A 27,015-nucleotide genomic window follows, 5' to 3' on the forward strand; every position below is an offset into this window, starting at 1 on the left:
GGTTTTCGGCGAGAAGAGTCTAGCGTGGAGCGTCCGGACCCGGTTCGGTTTCGGGGCGCAATGAAACCGAACTAATCCGATTCGGTTGAAAGATAAAACTAAATTGGACCGCCTAAGAGTTCCGAATCGAACCGGTACGAACATGATCTAGAAACGTTACCTAAAAAAAATAAAAGATTAACACCACGAAAAACCCAAAACCGGTACACACGTGACAATTTTACCCCAAATTAATTTTTTGACTACCGAAAATCACAAACCGGTACATTTGTCACAAATTTACCCTCCATTAAATTGGATTAATACCACGAAAAATCACAAACTGATATATCCGTGATAAATCGAGGGTAAAACTCTAAACTAGTATACCCGTCAAACTGCCATGTGTCATCCAACTCAGAAATTTAACGATAAAATTTAATGAAAACTAATAGAAGGTAAAATTATCATATGTGTATCATTTTGGGATTTTTCGTGATATTGACCCAAAAAATAAACACCAGGTTGTTGTTAAAACATTGATAGAAAGGATGGACCAAACGGAACATTAATGCCAAATAACTTAAAGCCCATTGTACTAGTAGTCTTTTTGAGTTGTAAGTATATATACCTCGCAATTCTTTAATAGCTTGTCGTTAAAGTAAACAAAGGTTTGCTCAATTCAACATGGTATCATAACTAAGAAATCGTGTATTCTTTTTTTGTTGGAAATAAACCGCTTCTATTACTTCAAGCGAGTCCCACAAGCACACGACAAACGGGACTCGGAATAGATAAGGTCCCGTCAAAATTTGCGGGGTCTCCCAATCACTAGGGAGAGCTTTTCACCTTAGGCCTTATAAATCAAATCTGTCACTTGATTTGCTTCCCTAAAATTACGGGCTACTCGAATGTTCTTACATAAGGCCAGCATATGTGTGCACCGTGAGATACGCGGCTGCACATCCCAAAGTTGGCAAATCACGATTTGCAAGTGCACTTGTCAATGACCAGCTATCAAACTCTAAAAGTAATTAGTTCAAAACTGGATCCGAACGTTGAAGTCTTCAACGCAGGCAAGGGTTATTCCACCAGCTTCGGGGTGGACACTTGCACCTCCTTCGCAAATATCCTTCCACGAGCTTCTCCAAATCGTCCCTACATACGCAGGCGATGCCCACTTGTTGTCTCTCCTATTATACAGATTGAGCTCTTCCTTGTCATCGTCCGATGTTGAAGGTTCACCTGCATCATTGAAGCCAGTTTTAAGTGCAACAACCTCCTTATCTTTATCACGGGAATCTTCATTACGATGTTTTAGCTTCATAAGACATCGAGGCTCCAATCAGTTCATCCATGGAACTCCTCGAGTTGAGCTACGGTAGTAATAAGGGTTGCTGCACCAGGTTGGTTTTCCCAACAAGAATTACACTCGACATTCTTTAATTGATTGGTCAATTGCATATTTAGTAACATGGTACCAGAGTCTCTTAGTGAAATTAAGGTTCAAATCGAAAAATTTTGCTGCCGATAGATTCACTTCCAATCTTGGCCAAAAAAAAAAAGAGAAATTCTAGTGAGGTGTACAAACTTTCTAGTTTCGCGTGCAAAACCATCTCATCTTATACCTCTTTCCCGATCCCATTAGATAGAGCGAATCAAACTCAATGAACATCGTGTTAAAACATCATTTCCCATCTCTTTCTCTATCTCATTACTTTGCAAATTTCCGCTCACTCGAGACATCGCTTGATGGTATCAATCTCCGAAGGAGGAGAAACACTCGTCAAGATCCGAGTCCATCATTATTATTGATCACGCAAATCGCACGCGGACTCGAGTACTAGCCGTGAAAGTTAGTAGTCGTGTTAAAACATCATCTCCTGTCTCTTTCTCTATTTCATTACTCCGCAGATTTCCTTTCACTCGAGGCATCGCTTGATCGTATCAATCTCCGAAGGAGGAGAAATATTCGTCAAGATCCGAGTGCATCATAATTGCTTAATCACGTGCATCTCACGTGGACCGGACTCGAGCAGTAGCCATGAAAGTTTGCAGTCGAAGTTTGAGAGATTATATTTGACTTCTCGCTTGTTTTTCTCAACATTTCATCTAGGCTTTTTGACTTGGAGGGTCGTGATACATTGCATGTGTCGCGCGAGTCCAAAAATACGAAAACGACATATGTACAAGATGTGATGTTAGTATGTTACCTTAATTATTATTATTTTTCCTCCAAGACAATCACAGCACGAGTGGTGAGAATATTCTCGAACGTGTGCAAAAATATATTCCAGCATAATCTTATTAACCTCAATAATTGATCGTTGGGGGCTTCTTCATGGAAATTTTTTTTTTTTTTGGGTGGGTCAAATTCTTCATCGATTTCAAATCCCATATATTTTTTTTAACATTACCCTCTTCTCCAATTAATATTACATAAATAAATAAATAGAAAGGAGAAAATAAAAATGAGAAAAAAAAAAGAGAGAGAGAATTGTAAAACGTGCAATGGAGCCACAGAAAGGTCGCTCTCGAGGCATCACATTACTTCCACGCATCCTCATCCAGCCAGGTGGGCCCGGCCCGGCCCAGCCCAAAAGGGGCCCAGGCGGGGCCCACACTGGCCCACGCGACGGCGTGGTGGCGACCGCAATTATTGAATGTAGTCGAAATGATTAGATTCTTTAATGCGCTCTTTTTTTTTTTCTCTTTTCCTTGATAATTCGATGATGATAATCCCCCTATCTCACCCATAAATATATGATTTTGCGATTGAGTTTGGGGACGAACGATTTGGAAATATATGACGCGAGGAATTAAAAACAAAAATAATCGGGAAAATCTCGGATTCGTTGAGTTCCAACCGCATTCATAAATGATGAAAATCGATGTGGCTTTTGATAAGAAAAAGAAAAGCATCGGCTTCACGAGGAACCGCATTCAATCTATTTCAATAATGGAGAGAAAAGGAATATGACATACGTTATCACGTGAAGAGACAGGACGGTCTAAATTATTGCGCTTACCTAAATTTTTCTCTTAATAAGAGGAAGACGATAATCCAAATAAGGACGCCAAATGAATAGGCATTAGAGGTCAGACATCTAAGAGTAGATATGCCGCGCAGGTCGTACTTCGAAAGCATCTACACAATCGGCCTTCGAATCTTCCTCTTGTATGAACAGGATGCATACACTTTCGATTCGGATTGAATTTAATGAATCTCATATCAATTATCGATAGATGCATGACGTGTGGCGTGCGCATGCTATGATCTATGTCAAGGTCCCTCATGGCTCGACTCAATCGAATTGAATCGAATCGAACTGAACTAAAATTATCAATTCGATCTTGTTTGCAAAAAGTGTCTAGCTCTATCAAAACTTCACTATATCACGCAGCTGTATCATTAGATAATGGGTCGAGTTTCCTAACCAGTTCAAGTTTCGATGGAGCTGGATACCACGAGAGTCAAGAGCATTCGATAAGAGAAGTGGCAAAAAAAATAAAGGATTATTTCGGAGTGCGTTTGTTTCTCAAAAAATGAATAATTCGAAAAATATTTTCTCAAAAATAATCTCTTATACCTCTCATAAAAACGAACGAACAAAATATTTTTTTATCGTTTACGAAAATATTCGAACAAAAATTATTCTCGATAATAAATTTTTTTATATTAACTAAATATTACGAGCGATATAAATATTAATTTTAAAAAAATATATATATATATATATATATTTTTTTCAAATCAACCAGCGGTCGAAACCAGGAATCCATTTGTATTGTCAAACATTATCTCCCGCTGTCGGACCCACCCACCATTATAAAAATCGGCCACGTCAGTAACACGAATCAGCTCCCTCTCTCTCTCTCTCCTCCTTTTGCGTTCTTCTCGTGCAGTCCCAACAACCCCACCCCAAGCTTCATCTCCAATGGCGTCCTCCTCCTCCACCACCACCACCACCACCACCACCACCCACGCCTGACCTCGAAACCCTAGAGAGAGAGAGAGAGAGAGAGAGAGAGAGAGAGAGAGAGAGAGGAGAGAGAAGCGCATCTCCGCCTCCGGAATTCGCCGTCGCTTCCGGCCATGGACGGCAGCGCCTACGGGAACTCCTCGTACCCGGACTCCGGCAACTCCTCGCCGCGCTCCCGCGACGTCGACCTCGAGAGCTCCTCCTGGGACGAGCCACCGCTCCCCAACAGCTACCGCGTCCGCTTCATGTGCAGCTACGGCGGCAAGATCCAGCCCCGCTCCCACGACAACCAGCTCGCCTACGTCGGCGGCGAGACCAAGATCCTCGCCGTTGACCGCGCCGTCCGCTTCTCCTCCTTCATGTCCAAGCTCTCCTCGCTCTGCGGCGGCGCCGAGGCCTGCTTCAAGTACCAGCTCCCCGGCGAGGACCTCGACGCGCTGATCTCCGTCACCAACGACGAGGATCTGGAGCACATGATGCTGGAGTACGATCGGCTGTGCCGCGCGTCGGCCAAGCCCGCGAGGCTGAGGCTCTTCCTGTTCCCGGTGAGCAGTTCGGCTTCCGCGAGTTTCGCGGACGGCGAGGGTAAGTCGGGGAGCCAGTGGTTCGTGGACGTCCTGAATTCGGTTCAGATGCGGAGCCTGGAAGGCTCGTCGCCGCCGGAATCGACGGCGGCCGTGGCGGCGCTGAATCCGGACTTCCTATTCGGCTTGGAGAAAGGATTCCCGGCGAGGAAGCTGCAGGATCCGCCGGCGATGGCGGCGGCGGCGGCGGCGGTTCTCGATAGGGACGTTACGGCCGGATCAGACTGCGGATCGGAGGACCAGCACGTGATCGGAGAGCCGGTGATTTCGCAAGCGGAGATTCACCGCCAGATTCAGGAGCTGCGGAGGATGCAAATGGCCGGACACGAGGAAGTTCATTTGTTGCATAGAAAAGTGGACGATGCAATTGTCTACCCTAGAGCTTCCGCCGGTGACTACTACGGACACCGACCGCCCGAGAAGGTAGCATCGCCGGCTCCGGCGCCGGTGGCTGTTCCGGTTCCGATGCAGATTCCGGCCAGTTTCCCGTCGGAGCGCCACATGACAAGCGGAGGTTATACTATTGCGGGAGCCGGAAATGAGCAGCCGGTTTATTATGTACAGGCTCCGGCAGGCAGCTACATGGGGGCACCGCAAGCGATGCGTCCGGTGACTGGACAACCTGGCCAGGCGGGTTTCTACGGAGTGCAGAGGGTGATGCCGGATATCTTCCGGGAGCAGCCGGTGTACAATGCAGTGCCACAGGCACCGATTCAGCAGCAGCAGCCGCCGAAGCTCATGGGTTACAGCACGGAGGGAATACAAGTGATGCAGGCACAGCCAAAGGTCCAGGTTCCCGAGCCGGGTTTCCATCAAATGGTGTATGACGGGTCGGGTCGTCAGGTTTACTACACAGCCATGCCGGGATCAATGGCGCCACCGTATCAAGCGGCCGCCGACGGGAGGCAGGGGGGCGGCGGTGGCGGCGGGGCGGCGAACCAGGAGGGCGGCAAGGTTGTGGGAAGGGGTGCTCAATCTTCTTCGATATGATAGAAGCTATTGTCTATATTGGTGAATTGAATATATGAACACCTTTCAATATTAATCTTCTCTTATTAAATTATTTGGTGAGCGTTCTCTTCTGCTATCATGTTCTTGTTCAGTAGCGAGTTTGGAGTGCAGTAACCTGCAACTCATTTTTTTCCTTTTTCCTTTTTCACACGTTCAATTTGCATTCCTTGTGGCTTGAAGAAAATCCTGATTCCTGAGTCACCCCGTTGAGACTCTGTACTCGCAAAGCTTACATGAATTGAATTGCGAATGTTGTTATGAGCCGTCTAATTAACTATCAACTATCAGGATGTAGGGTTTCCATATAGTATAACATTAGTCTAGTTAATCACTTGTCGGACTGCTCGTCCGTCGTGTTCAGCCGCAAGAATTGCTGAGTTCCGCTAATTCCCGACACATGTTGAGGGAGGAAAAGTGCCTATGCTGCAACATCAGTAGTACTATCATCATGTTTGAAAATGTCTCAATACTTGAAACAAACTATATAATTCCGTCGTGAGTAATATGCACTGTCAGGACCAGAAATTGACATAACATACTATGGTTTAGACTTCAACATCGATCACATATCCCTTCTAGCGACCTCCACTGCAACGGCTGCTGCAACTGCCGCCTCCACCACAACCGCCTCCCCTGCAGTTCCCCCCGCCACAGCCGCCACCACAACCGCCGCCGCAACCGCCGCATCCACCAGCACCAGCAGCCACCGTTTCTGCCGAAGAAACATTGCGGTTATCTGCATTGGGGACACCTTCATTGCTGCCACTAAAACTCACTCGCGTTTCTATTCGTTCCTGCACATCGCCTTCATTGCCAACTCCATCGACACAATTTGAAAACATGATGGTGGTCACCAAAAATTGGTAATTATCTGCATAAAGGTCGCTCGAGTATTTGCCTTCCACCTCTTTTCTGTTGTCTTCCTTGCTGCAGACGCTTGCATCCAGAGCTTCATCCATCCATTCCTCGTTCTCTTTGTTATTCGTAATGTGTTGCAGCATATTTGACAGTATGAATGCCGATATTATTGCGGGCAGTACCATCCAATCTTCTTTCACCTGTTAATCAGGGAAGATGTGTCGTAGCAATTCTTCATTTTCTTTTTTACTGGAAATGGTCTTAAACAAGTAAAAGATGGTCGTTTTTACCTTTAGTATGCCACATTTCAAATTGAGCAATGCCACCGGCTTCCCGTAGGGATATGCCGCTGAAAATTCCACTGCTGTCATGACTACTTGTTCATCTTCCTTCTCACAACAGTTTCTAACCTCATATTCTAGCTTTCTTCCAGGACATATGATGACCTAAAGAGCACAGAACGCGCAATGATGAGTTGCTAATTAATAGCCCAGACTCTTCCAGAGTGAACTGTAATTCATTGTGAAATGATACATAGTAGAACTCGTGGAAGGACTTGTTAGATTGCGAAAGCACTTGTTGCATCGCCATTTAATCTCTGGCTGAGATGTTTCATCATGAGCAGTTCTACACGTACAGAATATGGACTATGAATAAGATTAGAAGGACAAAAGATGCTTACTTGTCTATCACCCGTGAGCTTAAAAACATGGCCGTCTCCTGAGGAATCTCTCTCTAGGTGAAAGAACCATTTAGAGTTCATCAGAGACCATCCTGTTCCTTGTAATTCTGCAAGTAGATATGTTTTACCATCTCCAGCTGTTCTAATCAGCTCTCTCGGAAGCCGATTTTTGTCTGCCACAACTACTTTGGAATCCCTATCACGGTCAATAGTAAAAACTGATTAATGGTTGCATAATCCTGCACGTGTGAGGTTATAGGGATATTGACCATTTGTGTTTCCAAGGAAGGAGAATGCTAGCCTTGGGAACTAATAATCAGGACGGTCTGGATCCTAAAACCCTAGTCAGTTCAAATATGTTGCTCAATGTAACGTAGATTCATGCATCAAACCGTGTTGTCATTTCTAATGGCTTGGCAAATTCTAGCAGTGAGTTCCATTCCAGTAAATTTTATTCTTTAACTACATTATACTAGAAAGAAAATGCAAATTAATTATTGAATGATATAGGTAGTCAGTAATGCATATACCTCATCTGGATGTTAATGATTTCATTGCCACTCTCTTGTAGGAAGCTAGCACTTTTCATTGATGGATTAGCAGGAATCATTTGTAACATGTATTCCATTGGAACAGGAGGAGTGAAAGACAGGGCGATACGGATGCAGACAGGCCTGGAATCCAAATTCTCCAAGTCTGTTGGGAGCTCAAACCAATCGTCCATCCAGAGGGGAGATCCGGGCTCCAACAGTTTGGTCAAAGAGACAGAAGTTCTCCCCAGTGGTGTTTCTAATTTAGTGAAAGTGTTATAACGCATGAGTTCGAAAACGAGCTCTCCGTCAAGTTCACACTGAAAGCTAGCGACCTGTTTGTACCCTGATTCAGACTGTATGCTTAGTCTTCTTTTGGTGTTGAAGTGCACATCTGGCTCTGCTTTTCTCAAGGTGACAAAGAGATTGCCTCGATGCCTAACTGGTAAGTCCTTGATTGCTGCAATCCCCACCATGACCTTTACAAGAATAACAAAATGAGGAAATGAGATTTTATCCAATTTATGCATTACAAGGTAGTGAAAGTCACACTTCCTCCATCTAGTGTTGCGCCCCAGATTTTAATAACCTCGAAGCTTATAGGATTGTCTATGAGCCATCTCTAGCATGAAGCTAACTGTAATAGCAATTCTTCGGTGTTCCAAAATCCAACAAATATACAAGGAAAAGTTGCATAACATTTGAGTAGCTTCCTCTACATACCAACAAAGTATATGCTGTAAATAGACCTGACTTTATGTTGAAATAAAAGAACAGAAACAGTTGGTGTTACAGCTGCATTTGAAGTTCATTTAGTTCTCCCGACACGCAACTAAAGATTTGAGTGGGGCCAGCTTTTCTGTATTTGGACAAAGCCACATATTAAGTGCAGCTTCTACGGTCAGATAACAGTACATGTGTGCTGAGCACTGTTTCATAGCCCCCATCGTGAGGTTTGTGCCATACGGTAAAGGAATATAGGAAGGATCTGGATTGCTTTGGAAGTTTAATTACCTCTACTAGCTTTTTTTGGGGAAGTGGAATGGTATTCTGAAACCCGTCAGACGAAACCGCCTTCTTGGCCACTGTATTCAGCTGAATAGGAGTTATTGTCAGTGGAGATGGAGTGCTGCCTCTATGCATTGCTCCTGCCTTCCAATAGCTCATACCAAATGTCTCTTCCCACAACTTTGTGGTTTGGGAAAACCCCGCATTGAGTTTTCCGCCCTTAGTCCGATCAGAATCAGTATCGTCATGCTCTAACACCTTCCCGATAATTGCCACCGTGTCTCTACAGTATGAAGCAGGGTTTAACTGGTGAGTGTGCCAGATGAGATCGATGTCGTAAGTCGGGACACAAAAGCATCTGTTTGCCTTTTCTCTATTTCTCTTGATCAGATAGAGAAAAGCCTTGTATCTGGCCACGGCTTCTTTAAGAAGTACATGGTCGTTCATATATGGTCTGGACACCTGAGCAAGAGAAGCGATCCTGTGAGTAATTGTCCACTGTCAAAGAAAGGTTAGACAAAATCCATATGCCAAAGGTGCGCTTCAATGTGTTTCGCCAGGAAGTGACCTGAGCTGAAAATCATGTGGCAAGATCCATACAAAACCAGCCAAGAACCAAACTTAACAGGTATGAGTAACACGAGTAAAAGAGACATTTTAGATAATGCCATTTGGTTGGATGTCGTCCATTTCAGGGTTCAGTTCAATTAGTTAGATGCGATTTTTAGTTTCTCTGGGTTTCTTGTTGTATCCCCAGTATCCCCAGTGCCAGAGTTCATTAGATGCAAACAATTTTAACCAAGAACGGTGATATGTATGAATTCAAATTCAGGGAGATGTAGAATGATCAGTGAGAATAGGACTTCAGGAGTCTAGAGATCATGTACAGTGATCCTTCTGAAAGAATCATAGCCTTTAGGTGATAAATAACTCTGATGCCTGATAAATTCATCCCCGTACCTGGTAAAAGAAAGAACTCTGCCTCTTGACAGCTGCAACTAAGTCATAACCACTGTCTCTCGGAGCTCCCATGGTATTTCCAGCTCCACTCTTTGGCGAGTTGCCATTAATGTCGAGTTCATAAGGTTCACTTGGATACATTCTGTTCCAGATTGCTTCAGTTTGTTTTGTGCAGGTTCCTTGGACAGATGATAAAACATTCCAGTTGTCCAAAATCCCCCCGTACAATTCCTGACAGTCAATCTTATACCGCACCTGGGAACCAGAAAACGTGCATAACTGAGAAAGTTTTTCTTTCAATGGGTAAAGAACAAGCAGAAAAGGACGATAGAGTTCTCAAAGAGAGCAAAACACGTATGCCTTATTGGAGTCTACCGGGTTAAGCCTATGACAGTGCCATATCCATTCGCAGTCAAGAGGCACCACCAGGGGTCCTTCAGAAATCGGAGAATCTATGTGCTTGGCAAGCAGGGGAAGCCAACAACGCTTGTATCTGAAATTAGCACAAAATTGAAAAATCTGAGGACCGATGGATATTGATAGGAGTGCAAAAAAGAAATGCACCATCTTCAAGTCTCTTGCACAGTTGATCATCTCATGATGGGAGAGTGAAACTTCTTTTACTTTGATTAAAACTGAAAAATTGGTTAGGAGTGGACTAAAGTTCCATAAAAAGTTATCTGATGACTGTGCAAGGTGCAACAAATACTCTTGGAATCTCTGTATCTGGGTCACTCAATGGTCCGAGACTCATTCACTGCTCACCGACAAATGGCACGGTCCAACACCGGGCCGCCGTAGAGATGCCGATTCCTATCTACCGCAGCTAGAAACTGTAGTTGTTGCTTAGCACCTGCCACAAGGTCTGTGCTCGTGACTATCTGCTGTGCTTCAGCCCACTCCAGATTTCGTTGCTTCTGCTCCATTACCTGCATAAAGGTTGGCGACAACCATAGAGTTTCAGAATGGGAAAAAAGGTTCTCTTGCTGTTACGCAGGCAACATCCTAATATACTAAAGTAATCTATTATCTTTTCCGGGATTCCTCGTGAAATTAAACTAAAAGGGACCCAAAAGGCAAAACACTGCGTAGATGAATTCAAATCTTGTCATGTCATGCGGGTTCATTAGTTGTTAATGTCTGCAGGGCCTGAAATGCAAATTAACTTTGAAAAACTAACATAAGACCTGTAAGCCTTTTTTCAAAACTTTTGAGGATGAAGCTACATCACCTGTATTTATTCTCCTATTGGTAGATGATAACAGTTTCACGGTTCTAATTCCTACGCGCACTAGGCCATATCTAAGCTCTGTATCTCTAATTCTAATCTTCATTTCGCGAGTCCTACGGATGTAGAATTGTGAAACTAATATTGCAATATGCAAGATTGTGCTTTGTATGCACCGCAAATTCCTTACCATGGCTCTTTCCTTTTGTGATTCTCCGAGGAAATGCTACAACTAAGAAGGCAAAGACAGTGAGGACTCTCAACCTCCTTTATGATGAAGGTGCAATATTTAACTGGATTTGTTTCTCTTCTCTCGGCTGTTGTCTAGGAGTTTGGTATTTATGGATGCCCTAGGATCAACAGGGAGCAAGATGGAGGAATGAACTTGATCTTTGGATATGGTTGAGAACAACAGAACTCTCTTCTGAGTTTTAGTGCTAGTCACACTTTAGGTGCTTTCTTGGATTTCAGTTGCAGTTCTGTGAAGAGTTTTCAGCATGCACGCGAGAAACTTCACTTCTTGTTAGGCTTCACCGTTTCATTGGACGTGTTTCATGTCATGAGTTATATGTGAACTCCTTCAACAGCTCATTGGAGAGACGATTTGTCGTGTTAGTAACTAGTGCATTGATCTCGATTCCCGTGGTTTGATAGATGCTGTGATGGAACACTGTAATGCGAGAGCCAAGTTCGTTGGATCACAACACTGAAGCTAGGGGAGATGTCGTATTTTCCCTTTTCCTAGGATTGGATGACTAATCACCATTTGGTGGGGGCACCAGTTCCATGACACACTTATTTGCCAACCTGAAAAAATCTGGACGATTCATCTTGTTAACTTGCAGGACGAGGAGGGAAAATAAACAGAATTTACACTAGCTCCAAATGAGAAGTGTAAATAATAGGACTTCTGCTGCTAAAAGCGAAGTTTCGAAGAGGGTAAGATTCCCAATGACATATGATGTTATAGTACTATTAAGTTATGCTTTGGTACGCGAACATATCAGGGTTTTGCTCAACTCGACAGCCATTTTCGCGCTTTCTTCTTTTTCGCTTTTTCCCGTCATCACATGCTCTTGTTTTCTCCTTTCAACACTTCTTGTAGGCAGTAAGCTTCTAGAAGGGGAATGCCGACAAGATGCTTCAGAGAATTAGCCTAAATTTAGTCTGTCAGCTTTGAATATCAGAAGCACTTCATGCATCTCTTTGGTCGCGGTGGCTTTTGGTCCTTCCCTAACAGCAATGTACCGTAACCCGGCACCATGCAAGTGCATGCTCATTTCTCTTGGCGCAAAACAACAAGCCATGAGCCTGTGCATTTGATGCATCATGCCTAGCTACTAATTGTGCATCCACTCTTGCGGAGTTCTTTTTTGCAGTGCGTTCGAGCATTTAACAATGTCTTTTCATTCTAATCATTGGGTAAACTACATTTAACCTCGAACCAGTTCCTTACCACAAGAAGAAATGTTTCCCATGTGTATTACTATGAATAGAAGGTGCCAAACTTTGATCTAGGTTACAGGCTCGCGTTGCTGCTAAAAATTTAACAAATTCATTCTGTATGTCTTAACTTTGTCTTACCCTCTTCTGAGTTAAGAGACCAGCTGCACTCTGATATGCCCCGTGGCTAGAAGGGAAATTCCCTTTATTTTTTCTTATTTCTTGGGTTGATAAATGTACTTCAATTTTCACAACATTACCGTATGTTAGAAGGAAACAAATCAGAAACTAACAGGCCATCATATTGCTGAGCATTAACATCAATAAGACTCATGCCTGAGTATACATATCTCCTGAAAACCGCTGCAGTAGAAAGCAAAAGGATTGAGTCCTCCGATCAACCAGCCATGTCCAAAGATCCAGCTGTTTTCACAAGAATAGAAACGAGATGGCCTATGCGTGCTGGCAGCAAATCTGTGGAGAGCTTAAGGTATCAAAAACACCACAAGGAATATTTAGGAGCAAGGATAATGCATATTGGTAACTCGCAAGTTGCAATGCATAAAATCATGTCCATCCAAATTTGCAACCCATAAAAGCACCTTGCAAAGCAGGATATGCTTCGGATTATCGTCATGAGCATATTTGACAAATAATTCTTCCATACAACATCTCAGTCATTTGTTAATCATCTAAAAAACTGATAATGCCTGTGATCAAGAAGCGAACTTGCAACATCCTATGTATAACCCTACTTCTGGATTTCCCTTTTAATGCCGGACAAATGGTGGAGTGCAGAAAATTGTTCGACCAACTTTTTTTTTTTTTTTGATAACCCGGGAACCCCCCGCACGGCCGACAGCCGGAGGGGTAAACCTGGGGTGACACTAGCGCAGGACCCACCACCACGGCGCCACACTTAAGAATCCCTAACGACTACACTGGGGTTCGAACTCCGATCCCTTCGTGGGGGGACAAGAGCGCAAGCCAACGCAGCCGCTGCGGGCGGTGGTTGTTCGACCAACTTTTCTGACTTCAATTTCCAAAAAAGACAATGATTTAATAAGTGTGGTTCAACTAATTAGTGAAATTACCCATTGTTGAAGTTGCATTAGGATGACTCCCTTAGTTTTTGTATCTCATTGTTTCTTTCTCAAAGCCGATTGTTGGAAATTGCTTGGCATACGCTTCCACCTCTTCACGGAGTTTTGCAATTTCAGATTGAACATTGGCATCTGATTGCATGGTTGCCACAAAATCCTTCAACTTAGTTCCTGCACGGGTGAAAATCAGAAAAGTTGAGATAAGCTCACAAACAAAGGATCATGGCCACTTTGAACTTTCTTGTATGTCAGCGGACAAAAGGTGAGAGTCCTTGAACCTTTAGAATTAGCCTTGACCTTCAAGGCCAACTTGACAGCAGCATCAAAGAAATCAGCTACTCTTACAAAATCCTCCTCTGCAAAGCCCCTAGATGTAAGCGCAGGGGTCCCTGAAGCACCAGACAAGGTGAGATAAAAAATCAAGTACCTAGAAGAGATAGCTTCAAAATGATCAAAGGGAAAAGGCTCTCACCCATGCGGATACCACCAGGAACCATGGCAGACACATCCCCAGGGACGGTGTTTTTGTTTGCAGCTATATGAACTGACTCCAATACTTTCTCAACTCTAGAGCCATCAATACCCTATGAAAGGAATGTAAGAGTACCAGTTTGTCATTGAGAACCACTTTGAAATAAATATGTTTTGTTTCCTGACACTGTGACTATTGTCACTGTACCATCAATCAAACACTGGAAGCATTAATATCATATAAGTAATCAGGATCTCCTGCAAAACCAGAGGCTGTTATAAACATTGCCTGAACTGCAGTGATAAGAGACCTTCAGAGCAGCTTAACATCCAATAGACAAACACAAATAATGGGAACAAGCGCACAAACAGTCTATCTCATCAATATTTTACACTTTCCCCAATTGTCTTAAGTCCTACTTTAAGATGTGAGAAACAAAGTGAACAAGTGAAATAGAATCGCACTACAGAGCTTTAAAAGATTTGCTCCATGGCCAGAGGAAACATTAGCGAGACAGTTGTGTACGAGAGAAACTAACTTTCATTATCGGCATAAAAAGTTCTCACTGAGGATATTACACCTAGTGTAAATCAGTCAGTGGAAATAATATCCCCAGTGTTGAAGTAAGTGATTCGCAGATGAAGCAGCACATGAAACAAAACAAAAACAAAAAAAAAAGGAAAAACAAATTAAGAAATTTATTTACCTTGTTCCTCAAATTTACCAAGACCAAATGGTTCTCAGTTCCACCAGATACAAGTTCATAGCCCTTCTCTAACAGACTCTGAACATTTCAATCCACAGTAAATGACCCATGAAGTTATGCTGTGATATTGATAGAAAAGAAGATAAGCAACTGTCAGGAATCTTGTGAACATGGCTTATGGCCCTTAATCACCTGAGCAAATCTTGAGCAATTGCTGAGAACTTGCTCTTGATAGGCCTTGTATTCAGGAGTCATGGCCTACAATCAGATGGAAACCAATGATTTAAAATGGTTTGCTGCAGCATGAAATGTACAAAACAGACAAAAATAGAAATCAATCCCAAAAATCCTTTTTGCTTGTGAAACCTGCTTGAGTGCAACAGCTAAGCCAGCAATGGTGTGATTGTGAGGGCCTCCTTGAAGTCCAGGAAAAACAGCCTGATTGATCTTGTCTTCATAGTCATAGAGAACCTAAAGAATATAATTTTATAATTGATCAATCCAGAAGTATTCAAGACCCTAACTTCCGCCCATTTATGCTACAAACTTTTGGATGTTTGGCATGCACAATAAGGAAAATGTGCAACCCACCTCTTTCCCTTGCTTGTTGATCTCTTTCACCCCCTTTCTGAAGAAAATCATCGCTCCACGAGGCCCACGAAGTGACTTGTGAGTGGTAGTTGTCACGATATCAGCATATTCAAAGGGAGATGGGATGACTCCAGCAGCAACCAACCCGCTAATGTGAGCCATATCTGCCAGTAGTATAGCTTTTTGTTTGTCACAGACCTGTGGAAATCCAGTAGGGAACAGCATAGCAAGCATAAAAGGTATTAGAGAATTGCGGCAAGGATTATGAAGCTGAATAACACAAGTCGTCAAGGTAATTCACCTTTCTTATACGTGCATAATCATAGAGTCGTGCATAGGCGCTAGCACCAGCTACTATCAACTTTGGCCGATAGAGGATCGCACTTTTCTCCAACTGTAATGGCCAAGTAAAGTTAAATTCAGCCAATTACTAATTCCGCGAAGTTATTGTTGAATCTGGAATTTTTTTGAAAAATCAGACCATTTAACTATTCAACAAAAAGCACAACCACACTTTTAAGCATTAAATTTTCTAGACTATTTTGGTAACTTTACTTCTAGTCGATGTCAAGCGGATTCCATAATATTTGCATAATTCGAAAATAAAAAATACTCAGATATTGCCTTGAATCTAATTTCATCAATTGCTATCAGAGAAATAGAAGAGAAACTTTTCTAAAGTATAATGCAAAACTCTAATGTGGCTAATTCAATGTTTAGCCTTCCTGCAATATTAAAGAAAATAGATGTCGCTTGCTACATCAAATAGACCATCCAAAAACATAAAGAAGTCAGAAGGTAGTTAAATTCTTGCAGTTGAGTGGTTTAATAATATATGCTTGGCCAAAAGAAAAAGGAAAAGAATGATCTAATATGTCATTGTGACATTTGTGTTCATTATTTGGTTATGTTTGTATTCATTTACGTGCAGTATATATCAATAAGAGAAGATTTTGACATAAGACAACAGGACAGAGAGCCCACACAACTTAACCATGACTCACATTTTAGTACAGGATATCATTGGATTCCTTATATGTAAAGTGCACCTAATCTACTGAATGCATCACCAATTCATTCATGCATAAAAACTTGTGCATGGTGAACATAATGTAGTTTTAAGCTGTGCACCCATTGAAATTAATATATCCTTCCAGAAAAAAAAAATTACAAAGTATTAATGGTGGAAGTCCGTACAACACAACTAAGGCACGCTGAAATGAAAATTTTCTTCACCTGCCGTAAATTAGAGCAACAGATGAAAAAAAAATGCAAAAGTACCTGGTCATAATCAATATAGCCGGTGGTTTCATTCAGTCTGTACGGCATTGTCTCAAAAAATATGGAAACTGCAGATATTTTCTTCGTGTCTGTCTGCAAAATAAGAATGTGACTATCAGAACCAGCCACCCTAAAGGCCAAACTGTTACTGCTTGCAAAAGCAATAATTTGTTAAAGTTGCAAGCCATTCAGTTTTTTTTTTTTTTTGGTTAAATCGTTTTCATCACAAAAATTCTTCAGAAGCTACTCTGAACACCATAAACGGTACAAGAATCTTCCTTCTCAAATAGAAATAATCTTTGTTACACTAACTGTGTTCCAAAGAGATAAAACACAATTCAGACTGCTTAACAATATGTCACGTGTCCACATGCCAGGGCCATCCATTATTGTATGAGAATTACTTACTACTGTCTTTGGGAGTCTATATTTCTCTTATTTAATCAGTCTTTCAAGCCAAGGCCTTTTTTAGACTAAGATTCAAGAGCAAGAGTACAGCATTTATGGTTTTTTATGTTGTTGTATCCAAATTCAAGTAAAAAAGAGAAGGAGATAATTATGAATAAATTCATCGAGCAAAGCTTCATAATATAACAGGTACAGAGAATTTTTCCCAGCTTAAGCCTCCGTTTAAACATCCCAGGAAATGTACCACTGAGAAAAAAGTTAAAGCTTATAAGTAGACAGAAAATAGCTAGCATATAAAGAGACAGCATAAAATTCCTTTGTACAACAGGAGCATGATATTATTAAAAAATGATAACATTGAAGATTCTTAATTACCTGGTAACCATGTGAAAGATGGCCCCCATGAGGAAGGTCAAGTGCCATGATTCTCTCATGAGGTTTCAGCAATGCAGTGTAAGCTTGAAAATTGGCCGGTGATCCAGATAGTGATTGAACATTAACTGCAGAGAAAGACGATACAGGCTTAACTTACACAGGTCTGATGCTTAAGTTCACCTCTGCATAGTCTTATAGACTATAGAGACAGTATGCCCAACTTGTGAATCAAGTAAAAGTGGGGAAATAGAAAGAAAGAAGAGCATAGAAAACAGAGTGTTCCCAAATTGTGAATCAAGTAAAAGTGGGGAAATAGAAAGAAAGAAGAGCATAGAAAACAGAGTGTTCTTCCATGTGCTTGCTAAAAACTGCACCTTGATTTCTATACACCATTTTATCCGCTGTGTTGGATTTTATATTATTTATAGCTACATACCATTTGATCATATATTATAGACTATGGAGATACCCCTTCATTCAAGAGAAGGAAAACGTTCAGAGTCCAAGCTAACTGTTCTCAGGGCCACAACAAGCGACAACCGTTGTGCGAAGCTATAATGCGTTACCTCCCCATTTTGCAGGATCCAATCGAAAGGCCTCCAATGCACGCTTCTGACATAAGGTTTCTGCCATGTCTATATACCTAGCATGTAAACAGGGAAAATATTGACTCTACCTGATTGATGATGCCTTACATGAATATCTAAAACACAGTAATTGTAAACAAACAATATTCACAATATGCAGAAGTGAGGGGGCCAAACATACTCATTTCCTCCATAATATCGAGCACCTGGATACCCTTCACTATATTTGTTAGTCATCACTGAACCAACCGCTTGCATTACCGAGACCGAAGTGAAATTCTCCGAAGGTATAAGCTCAAGGCCCTGCAAATTATATTCTAGAGTACTTATATTCGCCCCAAGTACAATACACAACACCCGCATCCATCCAAGATTGAAACAGAAATCAATCCACATTCAACTCAACCAAGATTAAAAAAAAAAAAAACAGGCAACCCATTTCATGAGGTGACGCACCTTCCATTGCCTCGCTTTCTCGAGCTCGATGATATCGGCGATTTCGGGATCGATAACCTCCAGCGGTTCATTCAGTTGCTTGATCCACTGGAAAAAAAAAAGAAAAAAAAAACAATCTCGTTTTCAAATCACGCGTTCACAACATAAGATCAACCCAACCGAATCGACAGAACTATTTTCCCGCCAACTCGACCCCTCATCCGTGGATCTGGCGAATCACATCTAGAACAGAAGGATGCGCAAGGAGACAAACCGAAGCCGAACCCCAAAAACGACCGCGACAGAGAGAGTGCTTACGGTGGCGCGAGCCGACTCCTTGTCCTGCACCGTCGCTTCATTCGACAGCGAAGACTGCGGAAACGATCACGAGATCGGAAACGCATCAATGAACAGAGCCCCGGGTTTCGATCGCCACAACAAACGATCAAGAAAAGCAACGAAAAAAACAAGGAGAAAAAACCGAGCAGGCGGGGGGACACGAACCGCGCAACGGAGGGAACCGCCGCCGCCGCCGCAGGCGAGGGGTCGGACGGGAGCGAGGCTGCACGGCGGCGAGGAGAGCCGCCGGAGAAGCGACGCCATTGCCATCCTCTCTCGCGCTCGCTCGCACTCTGCGCACGGAGTCCGAGATCTTCCAAACTTCCAGTTGCAGAGGAGAGAATCTGGTTGGGTCGCGGGAAGGAAGAAGCTGGGTGGTGGTGGGTTGGTTGGTGGCGAGGTTGATTTGTTTCTTCCGTATGAATAAATAAATAAATAAATAAAATTCGTAAAAAAACAATAAGAAAGTGGGGACTTCTTTTGAAGTTGTCGTGGGATTCCGACACGGGTGTGGGGGGCCCCGACAGACAAAGGCCGGACGAGCTCGCTTTCCCAAGCAGCAAGCGGGGCATTGTCTAATTTTGGCACACCCGTTCGGTGTTTCGTAGTTTCGGTTCCAAACTTTTTCAATTTTTTTCGATTTAATCCTAACTTTTAAGGTGAAATTTCAATGCGTCGATGTTCTTGGAAATCACCGACGCGATGATTCAGTCATCGTTGACAGTCTTAACTGCCGCATTGGCAATGGGGATCGCATTAAAATTTCGCGCAAATATTTAAAACTAAATCAACAAAATTGGAAAGTTTAGGTCCGAATTGACATCCGCACAATATTTTTAAGACCGACTGGACAATTTTTACATTACAATTTCATAAGAAAATTTTGTCGGAAGGATTACATTGTAATTTCGCGCAGAGGTTTAAAAATAAATGGACAAAATTATAAAATTTAGAATCGAATTGGCATCCGCACAATCATTTTAGGATCGATTGGACAATTTCCCCGTCTTTTTTCTAACTTAAAACATTTGAAACTTTTACAATACGTAAATGCTATCCATTTTAAATTTTTTTCATAAATTTTTAAAATTGTATATGATATTTTAAATTTTCACGAAATGGTAATAAAAGGTACTTTTTATTCTCATATAATCCCAAACAAATAAACCAAACCCGGATCTTATCACGTATGATTAGTGCATCTGTATCACGGGACTCGTGAAAACTACATGACCAAGAAGAGCGACATTGACCATCCGATCCATCGAAAAATATTACGTATAACAGTTGTGCCACGTCGGTTATGTTCAAGTCCCCACTCATTTTTCACCATGAGCCCATAATGAGCCTACTTGTCATATTTTTTTTTTCTTTCCATCGCTCTCCTCCGTTGCCCTCTCTCTCTCTCTCTCTCAAGCTCGCTTTGCAACAACAATGGCGTCCCACCTACACGTCCCAGAAAAGTCACCAAAAAAGCTCTATGCCAACTACACCAACCTTCCCCTCGCTCGAGCTATCGCCGCCTCCAGTTTTTCCCTCTGACATCAGCCTCCGATGCTTCTTGCTTGAAAAACCCATCTCGTCATCCCCTTCCTCTGAGCCTTCCCACCGTCGCCGCTAGCAAAGTCGTCGGCGCTGATCGTGCCTACTAGATTTGGTCGAATGACGCCGACGACGACCATGGAAGAGCGTTGATGTCGCTCATCCAGATCTGGCCTCGCCCATCTCAGCCTCTAAACGTCGACCATATATGGATGGATGATGATGACGACGGCCATGGACAAGTGTTGGCATCACTTGCGAGCATGGGTAGCCGGTGTCTATGGCTAGCCGGTGACGCTACTGTCCACGTCTGCCAGCCATTGTCATCCATAGCCTCAAAGCAAAAAGAAAGCCGAAGAAAGGACCAAGAGAAGAGAGAGTAAGAAGGAGAGAATCGAATCGTCTGATTCTGGATGGTTCTCGAGGGGACCTATCCAGTTCCCAATATGGACCTTCTAAGATTTCTTTATTTTTTATTTTTTATTCTGAAACAAACCCTAATTAGTAAATTAATTTTTTTTTCTTTTAATGTTGAGAAACTCCCACTTATAAGGGGTAGAAGAAACCTTAAAAAAAAAGAAAAAGAAATCACCGGTTTCAAGACCGATCTTGAAACCGGACCAAACCGGTTCCAAGATCGAGTGGGCCAGTTCCCGATTTCACAAATATGGAACTGACCCTACCTAATTTGGTTCTAGGTTCTAAGATGGGAATCTATCCACCCTGAAACTGACCATTTCTAATTTTGTGATTCATAGAGATGAGAATCATGACAAATATTGGATATAATGCTTTACGATTCGAAAATGGTTAGAAGGCCAAAACGGAAATTTGTATTACATCACAGTTCTCAATTTATGCAATTTTTCTTTTCCAATTGTCGTCACTTGCCCCTGGCTACAATTGAATCATTTGACTCTTTTAAGGAATACATTCCATGCCTTTTGCCTAGTACCACTTTTGAGGTCATACATGCCACCTAAAGCTAAGTCAACTAGATCACCCTGGCCATTGCGACCTCATCTTGAAGTTGTCCACGACATCGACGACCTTGATCTGATGATGTTAACCTCATTTCGAAGGTTGCTTGTGAGGGAGTGAATGAATGAGGGGGAGCCAACGATGTCGGAGGCGATGGTCTAAACAGTGCTGGCCGCCGGCTTCGACAGATGAAGAGAGTTTATGACCTGAGTTTTTTTCGGGTAGTGACATTATGGGTGAATTTGGATTTAGGAATCTTTTCAATCTTGAAGGAGACTTTTAGGGAGGCCGCCAACGAGGATCATCAGCCTTATACTCTTTTGGGCTTTACTCATGTAAAACGGGCCGGGTTTTTTTACGGACGGTATCATTGTATGACCCCCCTCTGGTAGATGTAGGGTTTGATTATGGGCTAGGGCCCAGCCAAATCGACGGGGGCACGAAGTGATCAAGAATGCGAGAGGGCGAGCAGTAATAGCAAGAGCGAGAGAGGCTAAAAAGTGGTGAATTGGCAGAACGGTATAGCTAATACTTAGGAAGATGTCAATGCTTATGGAGTAAGAGGATGTAACACCTCCAGATCTCATAAAAAGGTGAAAAAGGTCCTATAAGATGATTGATAGGTAAGAGCCAATTTCTAAAGGCCACCGTCTTTGGTATACATGGAAAAGGCTGGATTGTTGCAATTCACTTTGATGCAAATTGTACTTCTTAATATCTGGGATGGTTGGTAAATGGTATAAAACTTACTTCTATCAGTGTCCTTTTTTTTTTGGATTACCCTAAAGAACGTATGCAGATACCCAGCTACCTATAGGCCCAAAAAACACCCTCGAGTGGCAAACTAGGGCTCGTTTGGTAACGTGCCAAACAGTGAAAATTTCTATTCTTTTGTTCCCAGAAATAGTTTGGAAACAGAAATGCGTTTGGTAAACATTTTGTTTCCGAGCACATTTTTGCAAAAATTTGTGCCCAGAAACAGTTTTGGAAGAGAAACAAGAAGTAAAAAAAAGTTGCTTCTTGTTTCTCGGCACAATTTTGAGAATGAGTTATTTTTCTTTTCTTCTTTGTGTTGTTCTTCCCTAGGCTGTGGCCGACAAGGGCGTCACGGCCCTCGCCGCCTGGGCGAGGCGGCTCGCTGTCGATCATGGCAAGGTCGGCCTCGCCATCGCGACTGACGGCGAGGTCGGCTTCACGTGGGTCGCGACGGCGAGGCTCGGCCTCGCCCGATCCGGGCGAGGCCGACCTTGCCGTCGCGACCCACGGTGAGGTCGGCCTCGCCCGGATCGGGCGAGGCCGAGCCTCGCCCGTCGCGACCCATGGCGAGGCTCGGCCTCGCTTGATCTGGGCGAGGCCAGCGATGAGGCAGGTGGCCAGGGCGGCAGCGAGGGCCGCGACGCCCTGGCCTGTGGTCGGTCGCCGGCGACCGGCCATGGCCAAAGAAGGGAAGGGTAGAAAGGAAAAAAAAATATTAAATAATTAAAATATTATTAATAAAAAGAAATTTTGTGTAGTTACTAAACGTATTTCTCTTTTTTTCTATCCAAGGAATAGAAATTTTGGACAGTTACCAAACGCCTTCAAATGCTCAGAAATTATTTTCGGGCACAGAATAAAAAAGAATCATTTCTGAGTAGAAATAGTTTCCGGGTACAGAATGAATGTCATGCGCACCCCTAGTCAAATCCATGAGTTTTAGCCTATGAGGTGGCTTTTATCCCAAACAGTTCGCACGGAGCCGGTGAGATTTCAACATACGACCTCCGATTCTTGAATCGGAAATCCTCTGAGGTCCCAACCACTAATTATGCAGACGTTGCTGGAGGGTTATTGGTGCCCTTTTAAAACGTTTAAAGTAGACATTTTCTGTAACCATGTGCTTGTTTTGACCGAAACCTGGAACAAAACAAACTGTAAAAGGGAAGGAAATTGAGGGGAGGTGGGGAGGAAATGGCTGAAAGTCCGTATTTGAGCTTGTGAAGGAAGCTTTTTTCATTGCCGTTCCCTATTTAAGGAAAGTTAAACATTGGAGTTCGTCTAATTTCACGTGTCGACCTTTTAAAAAAAGTGACACTCCAAAAATCGTATGATGCCCAAGGGGATTGTCTATGTTACACTAATGTACCAAACAACCAAACGTAGAACCGATAATAGTCGCTCACGCTGCCAGCTTCACGACCAAGGTATTTTGTATGACGGATATGACATAATGTACATCAACATGGTATCTGTCATGTAGTGTCAAAACTACGGTATGGCAATTTTTACTTGAGTACAGAACTCCGTCGTCTGAAAATATGGCATATCGCAACTTTAGCCAGAAATACGATCAAGCATCGTAGCTTCGAAACGAATGTGGTACACATTTAAAAAAGGTGGTATGATAGATATTTAAAATAATGCATGAGACGTATGCCTTGGTAAAACGTTGCATAATATCAGAAAAGGCATATGACGATTGGCTTTAAGTACGACGGAATATTAGATGGTAAGACGTCGAATGATCATCAAGAATAATATAACTATGGTAGTGTAGGCAAATACTCCGGCCCAGTCTTTAGGGAGGAGGACTCTTCTGGCGCCTCGGGAAGGGTTTGTTCTCCGCAACCGAAATAAGCGGGACAGCGACGAGCTGCCCTCGCGATAAAGAAGGAAATTGAGAATTCAATACGGGTGTCAATTTAGTTCTCAACTTTTCAATATGATCAATTTAGTCTTAAAGTCTATGCAAAATAATATTAAAAAAATACGGCGAAACGAGTAGCATGCTCAAGACAAAGATAACCACCAACCCAGGCAAAATTAGTGCCGCCATTGAATTATAATAATTCTTTTAATTTGGAAATTCCATTGGTGATGTTCTCCTGTTTTTTCGCTTCTATTAAGTAAAAGTATGCCATTTGAGTAATTAGGCAAGGAATCTTGATTAGGTGATCCACTGCGATTCATAATTTTTCATGTTAATGATTGACTCTTTGGTCAGACAATGAAATATGAAGAGGCGAAAGCCGAAATATATATATATATATATCTAATAAAACAAAATTATACATATTATGCCTTTTATTACTTGCCCAACGATATGCAATCACTAAATAATAAGAACATGCTTGTTTCACGAAAAAAAAAAATCCAAGAATTATATACCCTAGGTCCCTATATTTGGAAAAATAGATTTGAATTCAATTCAAAAGTCAAAAGTGTAGAATCGATTTACCACCTTCCGATGCCGAATAACTGTTGCTGTATTGTATATATGCCTTTTTCCCATAACACATGGTTAAACACAGGACACCTGACCTCTCCTCTCCTCTTCACAACCCTCCAAGTCCAACGACAGAAAGCAACTCAAGAAAACCCCACGAGAATGGCTCCACCGCGATGCAGCAGCCGGCGCCCGTCTCATCGCAGCTCGTGGGGGCGGCTCGAGTGTCGCTGCGGAGGAGGTGGAGGGGGTGGGGCGGCGTAGCGGGAGGAGAAGCCGCGGGAGTGGGCGTCGCCGTCGGCGTGCCAGGACCCGTCGTCGAAGTTCTGGGAGTAGCTGAGGGGGTCGTACCGGAAGCCGCTGACGGGCTTGGGCTGGGCGACGGAGAGGGTGGCGGCGATGGACTTGCAGTCGAGGTTGGTGGCCAGGCTCTTGGCGGAGCTACCGCAGTCCTCCAGGTTGGTGGTCAAGCTCTTGGCGGTGCTCTTGCTCCTCCTCCGGTCGGCGGCGCCGCTTCTCTTCGGCCACGGGAGCTTCAGCCTGAGGCGGCCCCAGCACGAGAACAAGAGGTTCTTGCTGGAAATGGACTCCATTTCCATTGAACTTTGGCCTTTGGCCAATGTAGTCTGTAACCTCTCCCGTCTCTCTTCCAGCGAGGGACGTGATAAAAAGAGAATAATATTTTGTCTCTCTCTTCTTCTGTGGGAATGATTTTGAGTGTGTGGTGGCCAAAGGGAGGCCCCCCTCCACTCTTTTTTCTTTTTTTTTTTTTGGGTTGCTTTTTTGGGTTTATGTTTTGTGGTAGAGGGAGAAATTTGTGTAAATAGGGGGACAACAAAAAACGTATCCCTAAATATGAAAATGGTGGGAAAACATGGATCTGCCCCCTCTGTATCCGCATGCTCATCGCTAAGCCAATATGGTATTCGAGTCGTGTTCTCGTGTTATGTCAAAGAAAGACTAACTGTGCCGTCGCTGATTGCTTCGTCCGTGAGGATTTCTCGAGTGCATGGTTGGCATGGTGACTTATCTAGGCCATATGTGCCTTAACTAAAATCAATGGGCGGGCTTTCTCTACCGGTTCTGATTATCCATTTTGGCTCCGTCTATTTCGCGGAGAATGAATAAATTGAAAAATATTTTCTTAAAAATGATCGCTTGTATCGTTAAATATAATTAGTCAATAGAAAATGTTTTCACTATCGACAACAATTTATGTTTAAACATTTTCGTTAACGATGAAAATATTTTTCATTTATTCATTTTTATAAGCGATATAAGTAATTATTTTTAACAATATGTTTTTCAAATTACTCGTTTTTATATCAAGTCTACTTTATGATCGAGGAGCAAGACGAGCACATAGATCCAACTATTTAGCAAGTACTCTAAAGTTTGACAACTACCGTTTTATATTTTCCTTGAGAGAGAGAGAGAGATAAAGAGAGAGAGAGAGCAATAAGATCAATGGATGAGGTTTCGACGAAACTTACATTCGAAGAATTGCAATATCAAGCAGCCAGATCATAAACTATAATTACCGGACGGTAACACCTAATTAAGAATCATTAAGCTAAAGACCCATCACTAAAGCTAACCCACCCAAAAGCAACAGGGGCATCGACATCATTTGCAGCTCATAATTTCCTCCTGGACTAGCAAGCCAAATGATGATTAGCATTTGGAAGCTTGGCTGGAGAATAATGCATGAAATCCGGGACCATTCGGTCATTTGGGTGGTGGGGATAGCCACATCTTACATTCCTATGCAGAGAAGTTCCAGACGAAGGATAATTCTGAGCCGTGTGACTCATGAATGGCTCATCAAGCTCATCCAATTTGGCAGGTAGGGATGAGTCCCTTTCCCACTTTTGACACACCCAACCAAGCATTGGATTCGTTGGGCTCTCGTTCTATCCAGTCGAGACGCTTCTCGTAAAAGGTCGAATTAGCTTTGGCACATGCACACCGCGACGCTGTCAACGTGGACTCGAAGAACATTCAGTCATAGCTTCCTGTGATTAGCTTTGATTGGCATGCTATAGTCTATTGCCAAAAGTGCCCATGAATGACAAAATAACTTGCGGGGGGCAACATAAAGGAAACCACAGCCATGTCGAGCTCAAATTGACATGAGCGCGTGCCATGTGCAGTCCAACCAGCAGGAGTTCTCGTTCACACACAGCAGCAGAAAACGATGATATAAAAGACAGAGAACGTTCAAGTTAGGCTGAATAAAAGGGTCCACCTCGTGCCATCAAAAGGAAAGAGAGTCTTCAATTTGAAGCTCGATATGGGATGTTAATAGAACCCCACAGGCCTAGCAACATCTTTTATGATCCAGCAAGTGTTTTCAGTAGATCTAAAAATGCTACATAAATCAGTGATAAAAAGACACATGCTAGAGCTTTTGGCCAAAGAACCCTATTCAAGAACAAGGGCAAAACAACACCACATATAGAAGAACCAACCCAGGTGCTTTTACTGTTAACAGATACCTCGTTGGTTAAATTTACAGTAGGCTAAACATATGGACACATCAGTGTGCAGGATTCTTCTCTAGCCAGGAGATGACCCAATCAGTTGGTAAATGATGAAAGATGAAGGCCTCGTGGAGACAGAACGATCAAACATATCTAGTGTCAAGTTAAGCAAACTAAACAAGCATCCGTGCCTCCAGAAATGCATAAATATCATGTAGAACACATAGGCCAGACAACCCAC

The 27,015-nt window shown here is 42.8% G+C and overlaps 3 protein-coding genes across 6 annotated transcripts; 1 reads left to right on the forward strand and 2 right to left on the reverse strand.

Moving 5' to 3' along the window:
• Positions 1-3,852: 3,852 nt before the first annotated feature.
• LOC115676457 (uncharacterized) lies at positions 3,853-5,609 on the forward strand. The gene has a single exon (XM_056311566.1). It carries the CDS (start codon positions 4,076-4,078, stop codon positions 5,534-5,536), a length of 1,461 nt encoding a protein of 486 aa, XP_056167541.1. The 5' UTR covers positions 3,853-4,075; the 3' UTR covers positions 5,537-5,609.
• A 369-nt stretch (positions 5,610-5,978) lies between these two features.
• LOC115676453 (glycine-rich domain-containing protein 2-like) lies at positions 5,979-11,224 on the reverse strand. Of its 2 annotated transcripts, XM_056311565.1 has the most exons (9): positions 11,014-11,224; positions 10,361-10,524; positions 9,971-10,088; positions 9,596-9,850; positions 8,642-9,097; positions 7,628-8,106; positions 7,098-7,293; positions 6,706-6,861; positions 5,979-6,615 (listed from the first exon to the last, which is right to left on the reverse strand). In XM_056311565.1, the coding sequence occupies exons 1-9, from the start codon at positions 11,014-11,016 to the stop codon at positions 6,133-6,135; spliced, it is 2,310 nt and encodes a 769-aa protein (XP_056167540.1). In that variant the 5' UTR covers positions 11,017-11,224; the 3' UTR covers positions 5,979-6,132. The 2 variants fall into 2 exon arrangements, with proteins under 2 accessions (XP_056167540.1, XP_030455238.1); XM_030599378.2 differs by lacking the exon at positions 11,014-11,224 and having other exon boundaries at positions 10,361-10,530.
• A 1,230-nt stretch (positions 11,225-12,454) lies between these two features.
• LOC115676454 (serine hydroxymethyltransferase 2, mitochondrial) lies at positions 12,455-18,943 on the reverse strand. Of its 3 annotated transcripts, none has more exons than XM_030599379.2 (16): positions 18,729-18,943; positions 18,543-18,596; positions 18,246-18,332; positions 17,971-18,092; positions 17,769-17,845; positions 17,203-17,327; positions 16,420-16,512; positions 15,440-15,532; positions 15,139-15,336; positions 14,914-15,018; positions 14,740-14,805; positions 14,548-14,625; positions 13,842-13,953; positions 13,648-13,758; positions 13,361-13,540; positions 12,455-12,740 (listed from the first exon to the last, which is right to left on the reverse strand). In XM_030599379.2, the coding sequence occupies exons 1-15, from the start codon at positions 18,831-18,833 to the stop codon at positions 13,392-13,394; spliced, it is 1,575 nt and encodes a 524-aa protein (XP_030455239.1). In that variant the 5' UTR covers positions 18,834-18,943; the 3' UTR covers positions 12,455-12,740; positions 13,361-13,391. The 3 variants fall into 3 exon arrangements, with proteins under 3 accessions (XP_030455239.1, XP_056167873.1, XP_056167874.1); XM_056311898.1 differs by having other exon boundaries at positions 12,455-12,750; XM_056311899.1 differs by lacking the exon at positions 14,548-14,625.
• Between the last annotated feature and the right edge of the window lie 8,072 nt (positions 18,944-27,015).

Source organism: Syzygium oleosum, unplaced genomic scaffold (genome assembly GCF_021117445.2).
Source record: "Syzygium oleosum isolate NSW1041296 unplaced genomic scaffold, Sole_v2.1 Sole_v2.05, whole genome shotgun sequence".
NCBI classification, from domain to species: Eukaryota; Viridiplantae; Streptophyta; class Magnoliopsida; order Myrtales; family Myrtaceae; genus Syzygium; species Syzygium oleosum.

Bases quoted from the DNA above. Each gene is read 5' to 3' on its own strand.
- LOC115676457 (XM_056311566.1), top strand. From the start codon at position 4,076: ATGGACGGCAGCGCCTACGGGAACTCCTCGTACCCGGACTCCGGCAAC.
- LOC115676453 (XM_030599378.2), bottom strand. From the start codon at position 10,530: ATGCAGGTAATGGAGCAGAAGCAACGAAATCTGGAGTGGGCTGAAGCA. The intron at 9,851-9,970 runs GTAGACTCCAAT...TCTGGTTCCCAG, and splicing joins ACTGTCATAGGCTTAACCCG to GTGCGGTATAAGATTGACTG. The intron at 8,107-8,641 runs GTAATTAAACTT...ATTCTTGTAAAG, and splicing joins CCCAAAAAAAGCTAGTAGAG to GTCATGGTGGGGATTGCAGC.
- LOC115676454 (XM_030599379.2), bottom strand. From the start codon at position 18,833: ATGGCAATGGCGTCGCTTCTCCGGCGGCTCTCCTCGCCGCCGTGCAGC. The intron at 15,533-16,419 runs GTACTTTTGCAT...TGGCCATTACAG, and splicing joins GCTATATTGATTATGACCAG to TTGGAGAAAAGTGCGATCCT. The intron at 15,337-15,439 runs GTGAATTACCTT...GGATTTCCACAG, and splicing joins ATTATGCACGTATAAGAAAG to GTCTGTGACAAACAAAAAGC.